General features: G+C 46.9%; 1 protein-coding gene across 1 annotated transcript in view; it reads right to left on the bottom strand.

The window, feature by feature from the left end:
* FAM149B1 (family with sequence similarity 149 member B1) overlaps positions 1-23,189 on the bottom strand; it is a 97,851-nt gene that overhangs the window by 10,751 nt on the left and 63,911 nt on the right. Inside the window, exon 14 of the mRNA XM_073685666.1 lies at positions 14,610-14,717. Coding sequence (XP_073541767.1) covers positions 14,610-14,717 — 108 coding nt within the window. The remainder of the gene's footprint in view (positions 1-14,609; positions 14,718-23,189) is intronic.

Below are 23,189 nucleotides of genomic sequence, written 5' to 3'. Positions count from 1 at the left end.
AGCCACCACAAGCGTGCATCATCCCCCCCAGAGCAAGCATCATCCCCCCCAGAGCCACCACAAGTGTGCATCATCCCCCCCCAGAGCCCACATCATCCCCCCAGAGCCCCCACAAGCGTGCATCATCCCCCCCAGAGCCCCCACAAGCGTGCATCATCCCCCCCGAGCCCCCACAAGCGTGCATCATTCCCCCTAGAACCCGCATTATCCCCCCCAGAGCCCCCACAAGCGTGCATCATCCCCCCAGAGCCCCTACAAGCGTGCGTCATCCCCCCCAGAGCCTGCATCAGAGCACTCACAAGCATGCATCATCCCTCCCAGAGCCACCACAAGTGTGCATCATCCCCCCCCAGAGCCCACATCATCCCCCCAGAGCCCCCACAAGCGTGCATCATCCCCCCAGAGCCCCTACAAGCATGCGTCATCCCCCCCAGAGCCCGCATCATCCCGCCCAGAGCTACCACAAGAGTGCATCATCCCCCCAGAGCCCCCACAAGCGTGCATCATCCCACCCAGAGCCCGCATTACCCCCCCCAGAGCCCCCACAAGTGTGCATCATCCCTCCAGAGCACCCACAAGCGTGCATCATCCCCCCCAGAGCCCGCATCATCCCCCCGAGCCCCCACAAGCGTGCATCACTCCCCAGAGCCCGCATCATCCCCCCCCCGAGCCCCCACAAGCGTGCATCATCCCCCCAGAGCCCACATCATCCCCCCCAGAGCCCCTACAAGCGTGCGTCATCCCCCCCAGAGCCCGCATCATCCCCCCCAGAGCCCCCACAAGCGTGCATCATCCCCCTCAGAGCCACCACAAGTGTGCATCATCCCCCCCAGAGCCCGCATCATCCCCCCCAGAGCCACCACAAGTGTGCATCATCCCCCCCAGAGCCCACATCATCCCCCCAGAGCCCCCACAAGCGTGCATCATCCCCCCCAGAGCCCCCACAAGCGTGCATCATCCTCCCCATAGCCCGCATCATCCCCCCGAGCCCCCACAAGCGTGCATCATTCCCCCTAGAACCCGCATTATCCCCCCCAGAGCCCCCACAAGCGTGCATCATCCCCCCAGAGCCCCTACAAGCGTGCGTCATCCCCCCCAGAGCCCCTACAAGCGTGCGTCATCCCCCCCAGAGCCTGCATCAGAGCACTCACAAGCATGCATCATCCCTCCCAGAGCCACCACAAGTGTGCATCATCCCCCCCCAGAGCCCACATCATCCCCCCAGAGCCCCCACAAGCGTGCATCATCCCCCCAGAGCCCCTACAAGCATGCGTCATCCCCCCCAGAGCCCGCATCATCCCGCCCAGAGCTACCACAAGAGTGCATCATCCCCCCAGAGCCCCCACAAGCGTGCATCATCCCACCCAGAGCCCGCATTACCCCCCCCAGAGCCCCCACAAGTGTGCATCATCCCTCCAGAGCACCCACAAGCGTGCATCATCCCCCCCAGAGCCCGCATCATCCCCCCGAGCCCCCACAAGCGTGCATCACTCCCCAGAGCCCGCATCATCCCCCCCCCGAGCCCCCACAAGCGTGCATCATCCCCCCAGAGCCCACATCATCCCCCCCAGAGCCCCTACAAGCGTGCGTCATCCCCCCCAGAGCCCGCATCATCCCCCCCAGAGCCCCCACAAGCGTGCATCATCCCCCTCAGAGCCACCACAAGTGTGCATCATCCCCCCCAGAGCCCGCATCATCCCCCCCAGAGCCACCACAAGTGTGCATCATCCCCCCCAGAGCCCACATCATCCCCCCAGAGCCCCCACAAGCGTGCATCATCCCCCCCAGAGCCCCCACAAGCGTGCATCATCCTCCCCATAGCCCGCATCATCCCCCCGAGCCCCCACAAGCGTGCATCATTCCCCCTAGAACCCACATCATCCCCCCCAGAGCCCCCACAAGCGTGCATCCCCCCCAGAGCCCGCATCAGAGCACTCACAAGCATGCATCATCCCCCCCAGAGCCACAAGTGTGCATCATCCCCCCCAGAGCCCACATCATCCCCCCAGAGCCCCCACAAGCATGCATCATCCCCCCCCAGAGCCCCCACAAGCGTGCATCATCCCCCCAGAGCCCCTACAAGCATGTGTCATCCCCCCCAGAGCCCGCATCATCCCCCCCAGAGCTACCACAAGAGTGCATCATCCCCCCAGAGCCCCCACAAGCATGCATCATCCCACCCAGAGCCCACATAACCCCCCCCAGAGCCCCCACAAGTGTGCATCATCACTCCAGAGCCCCCACAAGCGTGCATCATCCCCCCCAGAGCCCGCATCATCCCCCCGAGCCCCCACAAAGTGCATCATTCCCCCTAGAACCAGCATCATCCCCCCAGAGCCCCCACAAGCGTGCATCATCCCACCCAGAGCCCGCATAACCCCCCCAGAGCCCCCACAAGTGTGCATCATCACTCCAGAGCCCCCACAAGTGTGCATCATCCCCCCCAGAGCCCAAATCATCCCCCCAGAGCCCTCACAAGCCTGCATCATCCCCCCAGAGCTCCACAAGCGTGCATCATCCCCCCAGAGCCCGCATCATCCCCTCCAGAGCCCCTACAAGCGTGCGTCATCCCCCCCAGAGCCCGCATCATCCCCCCAGAGCCCCCACAAGCGTGCATCATCCCCCCTAGAACCCGCATCATCCCTCCAGAGCCCCCACAAGCATGCATCATCCCCCCCAGAGCCCGCATTATCCCCCCGAGCCCTCACAAGCGTGCATCATCCCCCCAAGAGCCCCTACAAGCGTGCGTCATCCCCCCTAGAGACCGCATCATCCCCCCAGAGCTTCCACAAGTGTGCATCATCCCCCCCAGAGCCAGCATCACCACCCCCCGCCCGAGACCCCACAAGCGTGCATCATCCCCCCTAGAACCCGCATCATCCCCCGAGCCCCCACAAGCGTGCATCATCCCCCCAGAGCCCTCATTATCCCCCCCAGAGCCCCCACAAGGGTGCATCATCCCCCCCAGAGCCAGCATCATCCCCTCCAGACCCACTACAAGGGGGAATCATCCCCCCCAGAGCCCACGTCATCCCCCCAGACCCACTACAAGGGTGCATCATCCACCCCCCCCAGAGCCTACATCATCCCCCCCAGAGCCCCCACAAGCGTGCATCATCCCCCCCAGAGCCCCCACAAGTGTACATCATCCCCCCCAGAGCCCTCATCAGAGCCCTCACAAGCGTGCATCATCCCCTCAGAGCTCCCACAAGAGTGCATCATCCTCACCAGAGCCCCCACAAGCGTGCATCACCTTCCCCAGAGCCAGCATCATTCCCCCAGAACTCCCACAAGCGTGCATCATGCCCCCCAGAGTCCAAATCAACCCCCAGAGCCACCACAAGCATGCATCACCCCCCCAGAGCCCCCACAAGTGTGCATCACCCCCCCCCCCCCCCCCCCCAGAGCCCGCATCATCCCCCCAGAGCCCCCCCCCCCACAAGCTCTTGGGGGATGACATGCACTGTGAGCTGTGAGGTCTTATATAGGCAGGTGTGTGCCTTTCCAAATCAAGTCCTATCAGTTTAATTAAACACAGCTGGACTTCAATGAAGGAGTAGAACCATCTCAAGGAGGATCACAAGGAAATGGACAGCATGTGACTTAAATAGGAGTGTCTGAGCAAAGGGTCTGAATACTTATAATGACCATGTGATATTTCAGTTTTTCTTATTTAATAAATTTGCAAAAATTTCTACATTTCTGTTTTTTTCAGTCAAGATGGGGTGCAAAGTGTACATTAATGAGGAAAAAATGAACTTTTTAGAATTTACCAAATGGCTGCAATGAAACAAAGAGTGAAAAATTTAAAGGGGTCGGAATACTTTCCGTACCCACTGTAAATCGATTCTTCAACAATTATGATGTTTTTTTTTTATATAAAGCCAAGAATAAAAAAAACTTCATCATCCTTGTTGAAGAATCTGTTTATTCCAGCAGCGCAGCCCGCCTTATGTTATTCCCTGGAGGATTTATCCACCAGCCATGGGCAGCAGATGGCTTTCTTCATGCCTACATAGGAGTGGTGCCTGTCACCACTCCACTAGTTGACTGTAACCAACACTAACTCTATGGAGGGAGAGTGGATATTGCCCTATTGTGCACACTGGTTCCCATATCCAGACTTATTTAAGACCGTGATGAGCCACTAAAGCCTTTATTGGGCCCTCTAATCAAGCATATAGCAGCTCTGTAATCTGAAGCCCAACTGTGAAGAGATTCTACCTCGTGGCTGATTTTCTCCCCAGGTCTTTTTTTACCATGGAAAGTTGTGCATGATACCAGTGCAGCAAGATGAGAGCGATCTGCCGGGCCCGGCTTCTAGTATGACCGTATCGCAGGCCCTGAGGTTACTCTCTGCTCACCCGGAGGCCTTTACAGCATCTGATTCCATTACTAAAGCCACCAAGCGACGAATTAAAGGGTATTTATTTAATTCTTTACTAGCTGTGTTTACATTGGACTTATAGATAGATGTTTTTGAAGAAATAATCCATCACTTCAAGAATCAAAGTGTATTTGATTATTAAAGGGGTTGCATCAAAAGAACAACCCCTGTAATATTGAGGTTTATGGAAATTCTAAAATTTGGTCCCTGTTAGAACGGTGAGTGGATTTTAAGAGCTGAGCCTGTTCTTTGTTACATGGACAACTATCTGTTTCATTATCTGCAAGGGTATGCATGTATCAATGTAGATCTCTATCCTGAATTAAAGTTTGCATGCTTGTCCACGTTTCCTATGTGTAATGGTCTGAAAATGTAATACATGTATGGACCCTCTGTGTGATTCTTATGGCCAATGTCTGCCCAGAGTGTATGAATTGGTAAATGCTTTCTGTTTTTGTACATCATGTGTGCGACCAGAATCAGATGACTTTACAGATTACAAGTTGGCATTAACTTACAGCAAATGGGTGTCATGAAGAAGGGGATCCTGCTCTCCCCTCTATTACAGTGCACTTTGGGGCACCAAATAAGATTCACAAAACTTGACAAACTTAATTTAAATGACACGTTACCGAATTTTTCGGACTATAAAGACGCACCTAGGTTTTAGAGGAGGAAAACAGAAAAAAATGTAAGCAAAAAATGTGGTCATGATGCACTGTTAAGGGGGAGGGGGTCTGCTGCTGACACTGGTATAGGGGTAATGTCCCCCAATTTTATTAATATCCCCCATCCTGGTATATATGCCCCCCTTTCCTATTATATGTGGCCCGCATACTGGTATGCATGGCAACCCTCCATCCTGGTATGCATGGCACAGCAATCCCCACTGGGGAGCAGTGAATATTCATTTTCTTTAGCAGCGGGGACAGTGTAGGCTGCAGCAGGCAGCTATTGCCTCCTGTGCCCTGCTCCTCCGCCACTAAAGCTCCCCCTACACCCCACACAGTACAGTACATACATACATACATACATACATACATACATACATACATACATACATACATACATACATACATACATACACACACACACACACTTTTAGACTGGAAGATGCACCCCCTCATTTTCCCCCAAAATTTAAGGAAAAAAAGTGCGTCTTATAGTCCGAAAAGTACGGTAACTGGTTTTTAACAATTGCTCTCCTTTTTTTATAATCTTCAGGTATCCTGAAAAAATTAAGGATTCCTTCCATCGAGCCCATTGTCTGGTTCCTGCTGAGATAGCAGCTACAGTACAGACCAAAAGTTTGGACACACTTTCTCATTTAAAGATTTTTCTGTATTTTCATGACTTTGAAAATTGTACATTCACACTGAAGGCATCAAAACTATCAATTAACACATGTGGAATTATATACTTAACAAAAAAGTGTGAAACAACTGAAAATATGTCTTATATTCTAGGTTCTTCAAAGTAGCCACCTTTTGCTTTGATGACTGCTTTGCACACTCTTGGCATTCTCTTGATGAGCTTCAAGAGGTAGTCACCGGAAATGGTTTTCACTTCACAGGTGTGCCCTGTCAGGTTTAACAAGTGGGATTTTTTGCCTTATAAATGGGGTTGGGACCATCAGTTGTGTTGTGCAGAAGTCTGGTGGATACAATAGTCCTACTGAATAGACTGTTAGAATTTGTATTATGGCAAGAAAAAAGCAGCTAAGTAAAGAAAAACGAGTGGCCATCATTACTTTAAGAAATGAAGGTCAGTCAGTGCGAAAAATTGGGCAAACTTTGAAAGTGTCCCCAAGTGCAGTTGCAAAAACCATCAAGCGCTACAAAGAAACTGGCTCACATGAGGACCGCCCCAGGAAAGGAAGACCAAGAGTCTCCTCTGCTTCGAGGATAAGTTTATCCGAGTCACCAGCCTCTGAAATCGCAGGTTAACAGCAGCTCAGATTAGAGATCAGGTCAATGCCACACAGAGTTCTAGCAGCAGACACATCTCTTCAACAACTGTTAAGAGGAGACTTTGTGCAGCAGGCCTTCATGGTAAAATAGCGGCTAGGAAACCACTGCTAAGGACAGGCAACAAGTAGAAGAGACTTGTTTGGGCTAAAGAACACAAGGAATGGACATCAGACCAGTGGAAATCTGTGCTTTGGTCTGATGAGTCCAAATTTGAGATCTTTGGTTCCAACCACCGTGTCTTTGTGCGACGCAGAAAAGGTGAAGGGATGGACTCTACATGCCTGGTTCCCACCGTGAAGCATGGAGGAGGAGGTGTGATGGTGTGGGGGTGCTTTGCTGGTGACACTGTTGGGGATTTATTCAAAATTGAAGGCATACTGAACCAGCATGGCTTACCACAGCATCTTGCAGCGGCATGCTATTCCATCCGGTTTGCGTTTAGTTGGACCATCATTTATTTTTCAACAGGACAATGACCCCAAACACAGGCTGTGTAAGGGCTATTTGACCAAGAGGGAGAGTGATGGGGTGCTACGCCAGATGACCTGGCCTCCACAGTCACCAGACCTGAACCCAATCGAGATGGTTTGGGGTGAGCTGGACAGCAGAGTGAAGGCAAAAGGGCCAACAAGTGCTAAGCATCTCTGGGAACTCCTTCAAGATTGTTGGAAGACCATTTCCGGTGACTACCTCTTGAAGCTCATCAAGAGAATGCCAAGAGTGTGCAATGCAGTCATCAAAGCAAAAGGTGGCTACTTTGAGGAACCTAGAATATAAGACATATTTTCAGTTGTTTCACACTTTTTTGTTAAGTATATAATTCCACATGTGTTAATTCATAGTTTTGATGCCTTCAGTGTGAATGTACAATTTTCAAAGTCATGAAAATACAGAAAAATCTTTAAATGAGAAGGTGTGTCCAAACTTTTGGTCTGTACTGTATATTAAAGTAGCATCAACAGTTGGTATCGGCAGCAGTCCAAGCATTTTACCTCCGAGACCCTGTTAAGGTAAAATATATATATATATTATAGAAAATCAATTAGTTTCTAATCAGTGTGAATTAATAAAGAGATGATGGAATAATCTATGTGTATGTATGTATGCAAATGTGTATATGCACATGGATTATGTTAATAGTTAATGAATATATAACTAACAGCTTCTGTTTTTATTGTAGACATGAACAACTAAATGATTTCCTGGGAATGACGTATGCATGTGCATGGCTGATAACAGAGCGATTCATGTTGAGTTGGCAAAGATGGCGCTGAGAGACGAACTCACCCCTCCCATTGGAATTCCTAAGGCGTTACTGAGCGCAAGAGATACATGGATGAGCAAATTGCAGTGTGCCGAGTTATCCGAAAGAGCAATGAATTTTACTAATCCCACCTAGAAGTAGATTACTATATAACCCCATGTCTACATAATAAAGTATGCCATCTTGCGTGGTTCAGTCTCTGAGTGAAGTTTTTCAACCAGATTAGCAAATTTGATTAATTAGCTTCTTTGCATGCACTCGGACTTCTTTAATTTGGAGGAGAGCAGTTACCTAGTGTATCTTAAATTGGTGAAACCTCTACAACCCTATTGACCTAAAAACCTACCGCACATTTCAAACCTGAACGGTGCATGTACACATCGGTAAGCACACGCCATGTAGTCCGATGACCATCGTGCCTCACATGATTTTATCTACAATTACTAATTAATTGTAATCTGTTATTTCCAGGTGACCTTTACAAAGTGTTTATATGCTCAGCTCCATCCCAACAAGGGCAGCGGATTTGCCCTTCCTGCTGTCTCACAGCCCAAGTACAAGGCACATGAGCTGGGAATGAAGCTGGTAAATGCTGTTTATTTGACTGTAATACCGATCGGGCAAATTAAAATATACTTCAATTCAATTGATATCGGCTATTGCGCTATACAGCTCCTCCGTACTGCGACCATCCTGGTCGAGAGGGACAGGTTTCCCCATTCTAGCAATCGTAACAAGGGACCGTTTAACTATCTGATTGCATGCGAGTAAAGCTTATTCTACTAGAAAATGAAAAATTCTGATAATCTCTGTGATTCAAATTCGGTGTTTGCAGGCAGTGAATGGAAATATTAAAAGGTAACATGTCACTAGTTACCATTGTCGGTGGTGGGCCGTGCTAACCTGGTCAAAATGATCTGGATGCCACAATTGCTGTATGTTCTACACAACTCCCCAATGTGGATAAATCGGAGGTTTTTCTTTAAAGTCAGTCAGGGGTTTAAAAAATTAATATGGGGCAAACAGACTCCGAGAATTAAACTGGAAACATTGCAAAGAAACAAAACAATGGGAGGGCTTGCGGTTCCTAACCCATGGGTATATTATGTGGCTTCTCAGCTTCAACATAACCAGTGATAGAACGATCCTGGGGGAGGGGGAGCTCAGCGTATGATGCTACAGCATTATTTCCAACCAAATTAAACTATGAGGTATTGGAGGCACATTCATTTGGGACACTTGGAGGCAAAATACCGATTATGCTGTTATGTCACAAACTTTGGGGGACGGTGAAAAAATTACAAGAAATAGAAGGTGTTTCGCAATTTACTTCATTGTGGAACACTCCATGGTTTAAACAGACTTAATCAAGTGCTGATAGGTGATGTGATTAAGGAATTCTCACAGCTGCAAAATGAATATGAGTTACCTTATTCTGAACTCTATAAATACTTACAATTTAGGCACACATATCGGGCGGAAGGCATTGTTTTGGAAGGAGGGGTACCCCGAAACTCAATAATACAGAGAATAGCTAATCTACACAGTTCTCGTGGACTGATCTCATTACTTTATAACATTCTCTTAGACATTATATTGACAAACCAGCTGATGTGATCAAAAGAGAAATGGGAAGTGTAATGGGAAAATCACTGGTCAGATATACTGGAAAGTGTTCTACAGCGGTCTTTAAGTGAATCCCAGAGACTGTCCCATATATATGTGATACACCAGGTATACAGGACACCTCAATTCTTATTTAACATAGGATTTTGTTCAAGTCCCCACTGTCCTAGACGCAAAACTAACATAGCAGATATGCTTCATATGAGGTGGAATTGTCCTAACTTGGTGTCCTTTTGGAAGAGTGATGTAGCAATGATTAACAGGGTTTATTCAATTGACGTAGAGCTTTCACCATTAGTATGTATACCGGGATATGTTGAAGCTCTGACTCCTGATGAGTACGACAAAATTGCGTTGGCACGTATGGCATATATGGCAAGAAAATTGATAGCCCAAAAATGGATAGCAGATCAGGAGCCTATGATATCAGAATTTATTGGTATATACCTAAAAAGTGATGTTATCTCTAAATTTGACAAGATATGGGGTCTATGGAATGATGGCTCTGGTTTGACATCTAGGGAACTGAGGAGATTTCCCCTCGGCTTGCTTTGCGTTACATTTACATGATGCCTCAAATTAAACTTCTTTGAAAATTAATAAAAATGTTATTAGTACTTCCACACGTTATATGTAATTGGATTGACTATTGTTACTTTGTTCAAATATTTGTTCATCTAATTATGCTGGTTTTGCAGATGTAAATAACTCATGTTTAATGCTTCTTAAAGTTGCGGGGTGGAGAACTGTGTTTCTCCAGTGTTTGTCTGGTTGTTGTTGTTTTTTCCTTCTTTTTATTTTTCCCTTTGTGTAAATCTTTATAAAAAATCAATAAACAAACATTTGATTTAAAAAAAAAAGTATTGAACACGTCACCAATTTTCTAAGTAACGTATTTTTCGGACTATAAGACACACTTTTTCCCTCAAATTTTTTAGGAAACTGGAGGGTGCGTCTTATAGTCCGATATACATAAATACTGTGGCTGTGGGTGGTTGGGGATGTGGGGGAAGCGACAGTGGTGGAGTAGCGGTGCACAGGAGGCAGCAGTCGCCTGCTGCAGCCTACACTGTGCCTGCTACTAAAGAAAATGAATATTCACTGCTCCCCATGCCCATGGGCACGGAGAGCAGTTAATATTAATTTTCCTTAATAACCGGCACACTGTGCTCACAGCGCGGCTCCTGGTATGTATGCCCCTCCCTCATCCCGGTATGTATGGCTCCCCTCATCCCTCTTCCTGGTATGTATGGCCCCCTCATCCTGGTATGCTTGGCACCCCCTGATCCCCGTCACACTGCACAGAAAAAAAAAAGAAACAAACAAACAATCATATTCACCTCCTCCTCTCCTCCGCTCTGTGCCGCAATAGTCACTGCTCCCCACGCCAGGACTGCGTGCGTGGGGAGCAGTGACCATTCATTCTCCCTAATAGCGCGCACACTTTAGCTGCAGCATGGCTCCTGCTGCGCTCGACGGTCAGAGTGCCCGCTATTAAAGGCCATGGGAGTGGTGAATATTCATGGCCACGCTGACCGCCGAGTGAAGCAGGAGCCACGCTGCAGCTAAACTGTGTGCGCGCTATTAGGGAGAATGAATAGTCACTGCTCCCCACGCATGCAGTCCTCACGTGGGGAGCAGTGACTATTCCGGCACAGAGCGGAACACAGCGCTGGAGGAGAGAGGAGGTGAGTATGATTGTTTGTTTATTTTTTTTCTTTGCTGCGTGACGGGGATCAGGGGGTGCCAAGCATACCAGAATGACGGGGCCATGCATACAGGGATGAGGCAAGAGGGGGGCCAAATGTTAGACGCAAACCGCCTAAGTTCAGATAGGGGCGAGACCGGTTACATGAATTCGTTGGGATCCTGGGGAAACCGTTACTCAGGGTGACCATAGGCTGCAGATTCTCTCAGGCACACGATAGATTCAGTTGCTGACTAGACACATCTGACAAGGGTCTTCATAAAAGGTAGAACAGTAACATTTAATGAGGTACGGCCAGTGCAATGCAAATGTCTCTTTGAGCAACAGGCTCCAGTAATAACAGTACAGTCTCCTTTCCAGCACAGCAGTACACAGTCTATTATCCGGTAGCACAGTACAGCACAGTTTTAATGCATACACAATCACAGGCTTTTCCTTCACAAGAACTCAATAATGCACAGCATTCTTTATCCTGCATGGAGATGGAGGGGGGGAAAGGGTGTGATGAGGGAGATAATCTCTATGACAGGCTTCATTGCAGTCCTCATCTTCTTGCCCGATAATACCCCACACTGTTAGCTCAGGGAGTCTAACTGACCTATGTTTAGCTTCCCTCCTGACCTGAATTCTGTTCCCTTGCCTTCTGTGAGATGCAGATCATAAGCCACCTTTCTATTCGGCTCCGGCCAAACAGTAAACAACTTCCCCACAATCCCCCTGGGGCTCTGCTAAAACACTCCCCTTCTCCTGTGACTGTGTTAACCCCTCTAGTTGCTGGATGCTTCTGGAGTACAACACTTCCTGTCTCCTGTGCTTGTGTTACTTCTATTAATGGCTGAATCCTTTTAAAGCAACAGCACTACTTCTGCATGTCACACTCTGCAACAACACGACTTCTGCATGTCACACATACATACAGGGATGAGGCAAGAGGGGGGCCATACATACAGGGATGAAGGATGAGGAGGGCTATACATACAGGGATGAAGGGGGCCATACATACCAGGAAGAGGAATGAAGGTACCATACATACCAGGAAGAGGAATGAAGGTGCCATAATACCAGGATGGGTGTGAGGGGGGGGCCATACATAACAGGATGAAGGGTGCCATACATACCAGGAAGAGGGATGAGGGGCCCTGCATGCCAGGATGGGGGATTGGGGTGCCATGCATACCAGGATGGGGATGAGGGCCACGTATAACAGGAAGGAGGGGGCCATATATACCAGGATGGGGGATATTAGCAGAATTGGGGGACATTACCCCTATAACAGTGTCAGCAGCAGACCCCCTCCACCTTAACAGGGCATCATGACCATATTTTTTGCTTACATTTTTTTTTTTCTAATTTCCTCTTCTAAAACCTAGGTGCGTCTTATGGTCCGGTGCTATTTATATGAAATTCTCACCAGATGTCGTTAACAACCCATCCAATACACACAGGCAAAGAAATCAAACATAGATGTCCATAAATTATGTGTAATAATGATAAATTACACAGGAAAAAGTATAAAGTATTTAACACATGAAGCGAAACAGAGATGCAAAAAGCAATGGAAAGTCATGACAGCAGCTGAAATCGATCAGTAATTAGAAAGCAATCCTGCCACTTAGTGAAAAATAATATCACCTGGTTCAACTGATGGCCTATAAAAAAAAAGTGTCTCATTACCAAGTCGCCACTCAAAAAACATCTCATGATGGGCAAAACCAGTGAGCTGTCTCAAGACCTTCGCAACCTTATTGTTGCAAAACATACTGATTGCATTGGTAAACTACTGAAGGCTCCAGTGAGCACTGTTGGGGTCATAATACGGAAGTGGAAAGATCATCATTTCACCATAAACTGACCACAAAAAGGTGCTCCACGCAATAGTTAAGACAGAGGAGTTAAAAGAGAAGAGTGGTTCAAGAGCCAATATGTACATGTGGAGAGCTTTAGAAAGACCTGGAATCAGCAGTTACAGTTGTGTCAAAGAAAACTGTAAGTAATGCACTTAACCTACATGGCCTGTATGCACGCTCACCATGCAAGACTCTATTGCTGAACGAAATACATGTTCAAGAGCGTTTAAAGGGAACCTGTCACCAATTTCGTCATATATCAACTAACACTATCACCTTATTCAGCGCATGTGCTGCATTCCATAAATGGCTATATAATCCTCTGACTCCCCCTGTATTAACCTCAAAAACATTTCACAACAACATTTAGACAAGTCTGTGAAATACTGGGGGAATATAATCTGGTCACATGAGACCAAAATTGAACTCTTTGGATGCCAGAATACAAACCATGTTTGGAAACCAAAAGACCATACCAACAGTGAAGTTTCGAGGTGGGAACATCGTGACGTGGGGCTGTTTTTCAGCATATGGCACTGGCAAACTTCATATGATTGAAGGAAGGATGAATGGATAAATGTGCCAAGACATTCTTGAAAAAAATTTGCTGCTATCTACCAGGATGATGAAGATGAAACGAGGGTGGACTTTTCACCAAGACCATGATCCCAAATATATAGCCAAGGAAACTCTCAACTGGTTTCAGAGAATGAAAATAAAGCTGCTAGAATGGCCCAGCCAATCACCGGACCTGAATCCAATAGAGAATGTATGGAAGGAACTAAAGTTCAGAGTTCATAGAAGGAGCCCACGGGACCTCCAGGATTTTGTGTGTGTGTGTGTGTGTGTGTGTGTGTGTGTGTGTGTGTGTGTGTGTGTGTGTGTCAAAATCACGCCTACGACTAATTTCTCCATATAGGAGGTGTCTCGAAGGTGTCATCACCAACAAAGACTTTTGGAAAAAATATTAACTACATTTCAGTAAGCATGTGCAATACGTTTTCCCTGTGTCATTTCTCATTATTACACATAACTAAACTCATGGACATCTATAGTTGGATTTCTTTGATTTATCACGATCTGGTGAGAATTTCATGTACCACAGTATTGTTATGTATAGCAAAAATCACGGTCTGCTATGAACGCCAGCTACAGGATGGCTTTCACAGTAGTACTGTAATGACAGGCACGAGGGTCTTCAGCAGACCCCTAGCTGTCATGGCAACCCATCTGCGCGCCGAGATTAAGTCAATTGGAGTATAGAATGACACCCCCCCCTTGCTGGCACATGTTAAATGCCGCTGTCAGAGACTGACAACAGCATTTAACAGGTTTCTCCACCAGCGGCTGTTAGAGGCAGATGATGGCTGAATAATGCAGCCATCATCTGCCGGGAAAGATGCAGTCACGGCTTGCGAGCCTGCATCACAGTGAGAGAACCAGGGCAGCTTGGTATCACATATGATTATTTCTTTGAAGAAAAACACTGGTACCTCACACAAAGCAGCAGCTGTGATCCCATGTTGTAATGTCTGTATACTTTTTTTTTTTTTTTTGCTCCCCCCCACCCAGGAGATGGAAGATGTGGTATGATCAGACCATGTTCCTGTACGGTCAGACACAGCCATTACACAGTAGCAGCACATTTATAACGATTTTCTCAGCACAGGAACATGTTTCTTAACATTCAATTGTGGAAGTTATTATTGTTCCAAGATCCACTGATTAAAAAGTATTTTGTTCGTGGTAAAGCCCCTTTAATGGTCCAGTATGTACACAGTTATTGCAGTGCAGTCATTTTACTCACCTGAAAGTGAATCATCCTTGCATTCGTTTTTCTCATTTATGGATTGCCCCCATTGTAGTGAACTGGCTGAGGAGCATGCAATGCCAGTTACTCCAATACCAATGGAATCTGTAGGCAGAAAAAGAATCAGAACCACATTCTAGTTACCTAATCCACCCCCCAAATAAGGCTAGGAGCACACTGCATCTACAGTATATATCTAATCCACTCCCCCAAATAAGGCTAGGAGCACACGGCATCTACAGTATATATCTAATACACTCCCCCAAATAAGGCTAGGAGCACACGGCGTCTACAGTATATATCTAATCCACTCCCCCCAAATAAGGCTAGGAGCACACTGCGTCTACAGTATATATCTAATCCACTCCCCCAAATAAGGCTAGGAGCACACTGCGTCTACAGTATATATCTAATCCACTCCCCCCAAATAAGGCTAGGAGCACACTGCATCTACAGTATATATCTAATCCACTCCCCCCAAATAAGGCTAGGAGCACACGGCGTCTACAGTATATATCTAATCCACTCCCCCCAAATAAGGCTAGGAGCACACTGCATCTACAGTATATATCTAATCCACTCCCCCCAAATAAGGCTAGGAGCACACTGCATCTACAGTATATATCTAATCCACTCCCCCCCCCCAAATAAGGCTAGGAGCACACTGCATCTACAGTATATATCTAATCCACTCCCCCCACTTAGGCTAGGAGCACACTGCATCTACAGTATATATCTAATCCACTCCCCCCAAATAAGGCTAGGAGCACACTGCATCTACAGTATATATCTAATCCACTCCCCCCAAATAAGGCTAGGAGCACACGGCATCTACAGTATATATCTAATACACTCCCCCAAATAAGGCTAGGAGCACACGGCATCTACAGTATATATCTAATCCACTCCCCCCAAATAAGGCTAGGAGCACACTGCGTCTACAGTATATATCTAATCCACTCCCCCCAAATAAGGCTAGGAGCACACTGCGTCTACAGTATATATCTAATCCACTCCCCCAAATAAGGCTAGGAGCACACTGCGTCTACAGTATATATCTAATCCACTCCCCCCAAATAAGGCTAGGAGCACACTGCATCTACAGTATATATCTAATCCACTCCCCCCAAATAAGGCTAGGAGCACACGGCGTCTACAGTATATATCTAATCCACTCCCCCCAAATAAGGCTAGGAGCACACTGCATCTACAGTATATATCTAATCCACTCCCCCCCCCCAAATAAGGCTAGGAGCACACTGCATCTACAGTATATATCTAATCCACTCCCCCCACTTAGGCTAGGAGCACACTGCATCTACAGTATATATCTAATCCACTCCTCCAAATAAGGCTAGGAGCACACGGCGTCTACAGTATATATCTAATCCACTCCCCCCAAATAAGGCTAGGAGCACACTGCGTCTACAGTATATATCTAATCCACTCCCCCGAAATAAGGCTAGGAGCACACTGCATCTACAGTATATATCTAATCCACTCCCCCCACTTAGGCTAGGAGCACACTGCATCTACAGTATATATCTAATCCACTCCCCCCAAATAAGGCTAGGAGCACACTGCGTCTACAGTATATATCTAATCCACTCCCCCCAAATAAGGCTAGGAGCACACTGCGTCTACAGTATATATCTAATCCACTCCCCCAAATAAGGCTAGGAGCACACTGCATCTACAGTATATATCTAATCCACTCCCCCAAATAAGGCTAGGAGCACACTGCGTCTACAGAATATATCTAATCCACTCCCCCAAATAAGGCTAGGAGCACATGGCGTCTACAGTATATATCTAATCCACTCCCCCAAATAAGGCTAGGAGCACACTGCATCTACAGTATATATCTAATCCACTCCCCCCAAATAAGGCTAGGAGCACACGGCGTCTACAGTATATATCTAATCCACTCCCCCCATTTAGGCTAGGAGCACACTGCATCTACAGTATATATCTAATCCACTCCCCCAAATAAGGCTAGGAGCACACTGCATCTACAGTATATATCTAATCCACTCCCCCAAATAAGGCTAGGAGCACACTGCGTCTACAGTATATATCTAATCCACTCCCCCAAATAAGGCTAGGAGCACACTGCATCTACAGTATATATCTAATCCACTCCCCCAAATAAGGCTAGGAGCACACTGCGTCTACAGAATATATCTAATCCACTCCCCCAAATAAGGCTAGGAGCACATGGCGTCTACAGTATATATCTAATCCACTCCCCCCAAATAAGGCTAGGAGCACACTGCGTCTACAGTATATATCTAATCCACTCCCCCCAAATGAGGCTAGGAGCACACTGCGTCTACAGTATATATCTAATCCACTCCCCCCAAATAAGGCTAGGAGCACACTGCATCTACAGTATATATCTAATCCACTCCCCCCAAATAAGGCTAGGAGCACACTGCATCTACAGTATATATCTAATCCACTCCCCCCAAATAAGGCTAGGAGCACACTGCATTTACAGTATATATCTAATCCACTCCCCCCAAATAAGGCTAGGAGCACACTGCGTCTACAGTATATATCTAATCCACTCCCCCAAATAAGGCTAGGAGCACACGGCGTCTACAGTATATATCTAATCCACTCCCCCCAAATAAGGCTAGGAGCACACGGCGTCTACAGTATATATCTAATCCACTCCCCCCAAATAAGGCTAGGAGCACACGGCGTCTACAGTATATATCTAATCCACTCCCCCCAAATAAGGCTAGGAGCACACTGCGTCTACAGTATATATCTAATCCACTCCCCCCAAATAAGGCTAGGAGCACACTGCGTCTACAGTATATATCTAATCCACTCCCCCAAATAAGGCTAGGAGCACACTGCATCTACAGTATATATCTAATCCACTCCCCCCAAATAAGGCTAGGAGCACACTGCGTCTACAGTATATATCTAATCCACTCCCCCAAATAAGGCTAGGAGCACACTGCATCTACAGTATATATCTAATCCACTCCCCCCAAATAAGGCTAGGAGCACACTGCGTCTACAGTATATATCTAATCCACTCCCCCAAATAAGGCTAGGAGCACACGGCGTCTACAGTATATATCTAATCCACTCCCCCCAAATAAGGCTAGGAGCACACTGCGTCTACAGTATATATCTAATCCACTCCCCCCAAATAAGGCTAGGAGCACACTGCGTCTACAGTATATATCTAATCCACTCCCCCCAAATAAGGCTAGGAGCACACTGCGTCTACAGTATATATCTAATCCACTCCCCCCAAATAAGGCTAGGAGCACACTGCGTCTACAGTATATATCTAATCCACTCCCCCAAATAAGGCTAGGAGCACACTGCGTCTACAGTATATATCTAATCCACTCCCCCAAATAAGGCTAGGAGCACACTGCGTCTACAGTATATATCTAATCCACTGCCCCCAAATAAGGCTAGGAGCACACTGCGTCTACAGTATATATCTAATCCACTCCCCCAAATAAGGCTAGGAGCACACTGCGTCTACAGTATATATCTAATCCACTCCCCCCAAATAAGGCTAGGAGCACACTGCATCTACAGTATATATCTAATCCACTCCCCCCAAATAAGGCTAGGAGCACACTGCATCTACAGTATATATCTAATCCACTCCCCCCAAATAAGGCTAGGAGCACACTGCATTTACAGTATATATCTAATCCACTCCCCCCAAATAAGGCTAGGAGCACACTGCGTCTACAGTATATATCTAATCCACTCCCCCAAATAAGGCTAGGAGCACACGGCGTCTACAGTATATATCTAATCCACTCCCCCCAAATAAGGCTAGGAGCACACGGCGTCTACAGTATATATCTAATCCACTCCCCCCAAATAAGGCTAGGAGCACACGGCGTCTACAGTATATATCTAATCCACTCCCCCCAAATAAGGCTAGGAGCACACTGCGTCTACAGTATATATCTAATCCACTCCCCCCAAATAAGGCTAGGAGCACACTGCGTCTACAGTATATATCTAATCCACTCCCCCCAAATAAGGCTAGGAGCACACTGCATCTACAGTATATATCTAATCCACTCCCCCCAAATAAGGCTAGGAGCACACTGCGTCTACAGTATATATCTAATCCACTCCCCCAAATAAGGCTAGGAGCACACTGCATCTACAGTATATATCTAATCCACTCCCCCCAAATAAGGCTAGGAGCACACTGCGTCTACAGTATATATCTAATCCACTCCCCCAAATAAGGCTAGGAGCACACGGCGTCTACAGTATATATCTAATCCACTCCCCCCAAATAAGGCTAGGAGCACACTGCGTCTACAGTATATATCTAATCCACTCCCCCCAAATAAGGCTAGGAGCACACTGCGTCTACAGTATATATCTAATCCACTCCCCCCAAATAAGGCTAGGAGCACACTGCGTCTACAGTATATATCTAATCCACTCCCCCCAAATAAGGCTAGGAGCACACTGCGTCTACAGTATATATCTAATCCACTCCCCCAAATAAGGCTAGGAGCACACTGCGTCTACAGTATATATCTAATCCACTCCCCCAAATAAGGCTAGGAGCACACTGCGTCTACAGTATATATCTAATCCACTGCCCCCAAATAAGGCTAGGAGCACACTGCGTCTACAGTATATATCTAATCCACTCCCCCAAATAAGGCTAGGAGCACACTGCGTCTACAGTATATATCTAATCCACTCCCCCCAAATAAGGCTAGGAGCACACTGCGTCTACAGTATATATCTAATCCACTCCCCCAAATAAGGCTAGGAGCACACTGCGTCTACAGTATATATCTAATCCACTCCCCCCAAATAAGGCTAGGAGCACACTGCGTCTACAGTATATATCTAATCCACTCCCCCCAAATAAGGCTAGGAGCACACGGCGTCTACAGTATATATCTAATCCACTGCCCCCAAATAAGGCTAGGAGCACACTGCGTCTACAGTATATATCTAATCCACTCCCCCCAAATAAGGCTAGGAGCACACTGCGTCTACAGTATATATCTAATCCACTCCCCCAAATAAGGCTAGGAGCACACTGCATCTACAGTATATATCTAATCCACTCCCCCCAAATAAGGCTAGGAGCACACTGCATCTACAGTATATATCTAATCCACTCCCCCAAATAAGGCTAGGAGCACACTGCATCTACAGTATATATCTAATCCACTCCCCCAAATAAGGCTAGGAGCACACTGCATCTACAGTATATATCTAATCCACTCCCCCCAAATAAGGCTAGGAGCACACTGCGTCTACAGTATATATCTAATTCACTCCCCCCAAATAAGGCTAGGAGCACACTGCGTCTACAGTATATATCTAATCCACTCCCCCCAAATAAGGCTAGGAGCACACTGCGTCTACAGTATATATCTAATCCACTCCCCCCAAATAAGGCAAGGAGCACACTGCGTCTACAGTATATATCTAATCCACTCCCCCCAAATAAGGCAAGGAGCACACTGCATCTACAGTATATATCTAATCCACTCCCCCAAATAAGGCTAGGAGCACACTGCGTCTACAGTATATATCTAATCCACTCCCCCCAAATAAGGCTAGGAGCACACTGCGTCTACAGTATATATCTAATCCACTCCCCCCAAATAAGGCTAGGAGCACACTGCGTCTACAGTATATATCTAATCCACTCCCCCCAAATAAGGCTAGGAGCACACGGCGTCTACAGTATATATCTAATCCACTCCCCCCAAATAAGGCTAGGAGCACACTGCGTCTACAGTATATATCTAATCCACTCCCCCAAATAAGGCTAGGAGCACACTGCGTCTACAGTATATATCTAATCCACTCCCCCCAAATAAGGCTAGGAGCACACTGCGTCTACAGTATATATCTAATCCACTCCCCCCAAATAAGGCTAGGAGCACACGGCGTCTACAGTATATATCTAATCCACTCCCCCCCAAATAAGGCTAGGAGCACACTGCGTCTACAGTATATATCTAATCCACTCCCCCCAAATAAGGCTAGGAGCACACGGCGTCTACAGTATATATCTAATCCACTCCCCCCAAATAAGGCTAGGAGCACACTGCATCTACAGTATATATCTAATCCACTCCCCCCAAATAAGGCTAGGAGCACACTGCGTCTACAGTATATATCTAATCCACTCCCCCCAAATAAGGCTAGGAGCACACTGCGTCTACAGTATATATCTAATCCACTCCCCCCAAATAAGGCTAGGAGCACACTGCATCTACAGTATATATCTAATCCACTCCCCCCAAATAAGGCTAGGAGCACACTGCATTTACAGTATATATCTAATCCACTCCCCCCAAATAAGGCTAGGAGCACACTGCGTCTACAGTATATATCTAATCCACTCCCCCAAATAAGGCTAGGAGCACACGGCGTCTACAGTATATATCTAATCCACTCCCCCCAAATAAGGCTAGGAGCACACGGCGTCTACAGTATATATCTAATCCACTCCCCCCAAATAAGGCTAGGAGCACACGGCGTCTACAGTATATATCTAATCCACTCCCCCAAATAAGGCTAGGAGCACACTGCGTCTACAGTATATATCTAATCCACTCCCCCCAAATAAGGCTAGGAGCACACTGCGTCTACAGTATATATCTAATCCACTCCCCCAAATAAGGCTAGGAGCACACTGCGTCTACAGTATATATCTAATCCACTCCCCCCAAATAAGGCTAGGAGCACACTGCGTCTACAGTATATATCTAATCCACTCCCCCAAATAAGGCTAGGAGCACACTGCGTCTACAGTATATATCTAATCCACTCCCCCCAAATAAGGCTAGGAGCACACTGCGTCTACAGTATATATCTAATCCACTCCCCCCAAATAAGGCTAGGAGCACACTGCGTCTACAGTATATATCTAATCCACTCCCCCCAAATAAGGCTAGGAGCACACTGCGTCTACAGTATATATCTAATCCACTCCCCCCAAATAAGGCTAGGAGCACACTGCGTCTACAGTATATATCTAATCCACTCCCCCCAAATAAGGCTAGGAGCACACTGCGTCTACAGTATATATCTAATCCACTCCCCCAAATAAGGCTAGGAGCACACTGCGTCTACAGTATATATCTAATCCACTCCCCCCAAATAAGGCTAGGAGCACACTGCGTCTACAGTATATATCTAATCCACTCCCCCCAAATAAGGCTAGGAGCACACTGCGTCTACAGTATATATCTAATCCACTCCCCCCAAATAAGGCTAGGAGCACACTGCGTCTACAGTATATATCTAATCCACTCCCCCCAAATAAGGCTAGGAGCACACTGCGTCTACAGTATATATCTAATCCACTCCCCCAAATAAGGCTAGGAGCACACTGCGTCTACAGTATATATCTAATCCACTCCCCCCAAATAAGGCTAGGAGCACACTGCGTCTACAGTATATATCTAATCCACTCCCCCCAAATAAGGCTAGGAGCACACTGCGTCTACAGTATATATCTAATCCACTGCCCCCAAATAAGGCTAGGAGCACACTGCGTCTACAGTATATATCTAATCCACTCCCCCCAAATAAGGCTAGGAGCACACTGCGTCTACAGTATATATCTAATCCACTCCCCCCAAATAAGGCTAGGAGCACACTGCATCTACAGTATATATCTAATCCACTCCCCCCAAATAAGGCTAGGAGCACACTGCATCTACAGTATATATCTAATCCACTCCCCCCAAATAAGGCTAGGAGCACACTGCGTCTACAGTATATATCTAATCCACTCCCCCCAAATAAGGCTAGGAGCACACTGCGTCTACAGTATATATCTAATCCACTCCCCCCAAATAAGGCTAGGAGCACACTGCGTCTACAGTATATATCTAATCCACTCCCCCCAAATAAGGCTAGGAGCACACTGCGTCTACAGTATATATCTAATCCACTCCCCCAAATAAGGCTAGGAGCACACTGCGTCTACAGTATATATCTAATCCACTCCCCCCAAATAAGGCTAGGAGCACACTGCGTCTACAGTATATATCTAATCCACTCCCCCAAATAAGGCTAGGAGCACACTGCGTCTACAGTATATATCTAATCCACTCCCCCCAAATAAGGCTAGGAGCACACTGCGTCTACAGTATATATCTAATCCACTCCCCCCAAATAAGGCTAGGAGCACACTGCGTCTACAGTATATATCTAATCCACTCCCCCCAAATAAGGCTAGGAGCACACTGCGTCTACAGTATATATCTAATCCACTCCCCCAAATAAGGCTAGGAGCACACTGCGTCTACAGTATATATCTAATCCACTCCCCCCAAATAAGGCTAGGAGCACACTGCGTCTACAGTATATATCTAATCCACTCCCCCCAAATAAGGCTAGGAGCACACTGCATCTACAGTATATATCTAATCCACTCCCCCAAATAAGGCTAGGAGCACACTGCGTCTACAGTATATATCTAATCCACTCCCCCCCAAATAAGGCTAGGAGCACACTGCGTCTACAGTATATATCTAATCCACTCCCCCCAAATAAGGCTAGGAGCACACGGCGTCTACAGTA

Source organism: Phyllobates terribilis, unplaced genomic scaffold (assembly GCF_046119375.1).
Source record: "Phyllobates terribilis strain yellow unplaced genomic scaffold, ASM4611937v1 Scaffold_5__5_contigs__length_657084704, whole genome shotgun sequence".
In the NCBI taxonomy this organism is placed as follows: domain Eukaryota; kingdom Metazoa; phylum Chordata; class Amphibia; order Anura; family Dendrobatidae; genus Phyllobates; species Phyllobates terribilis.
The sequence above is the reverse complement of the archived record's forward strand: the minus strand, read 5'-3'. Positions and strand labels throughout refer to the sequence as shown.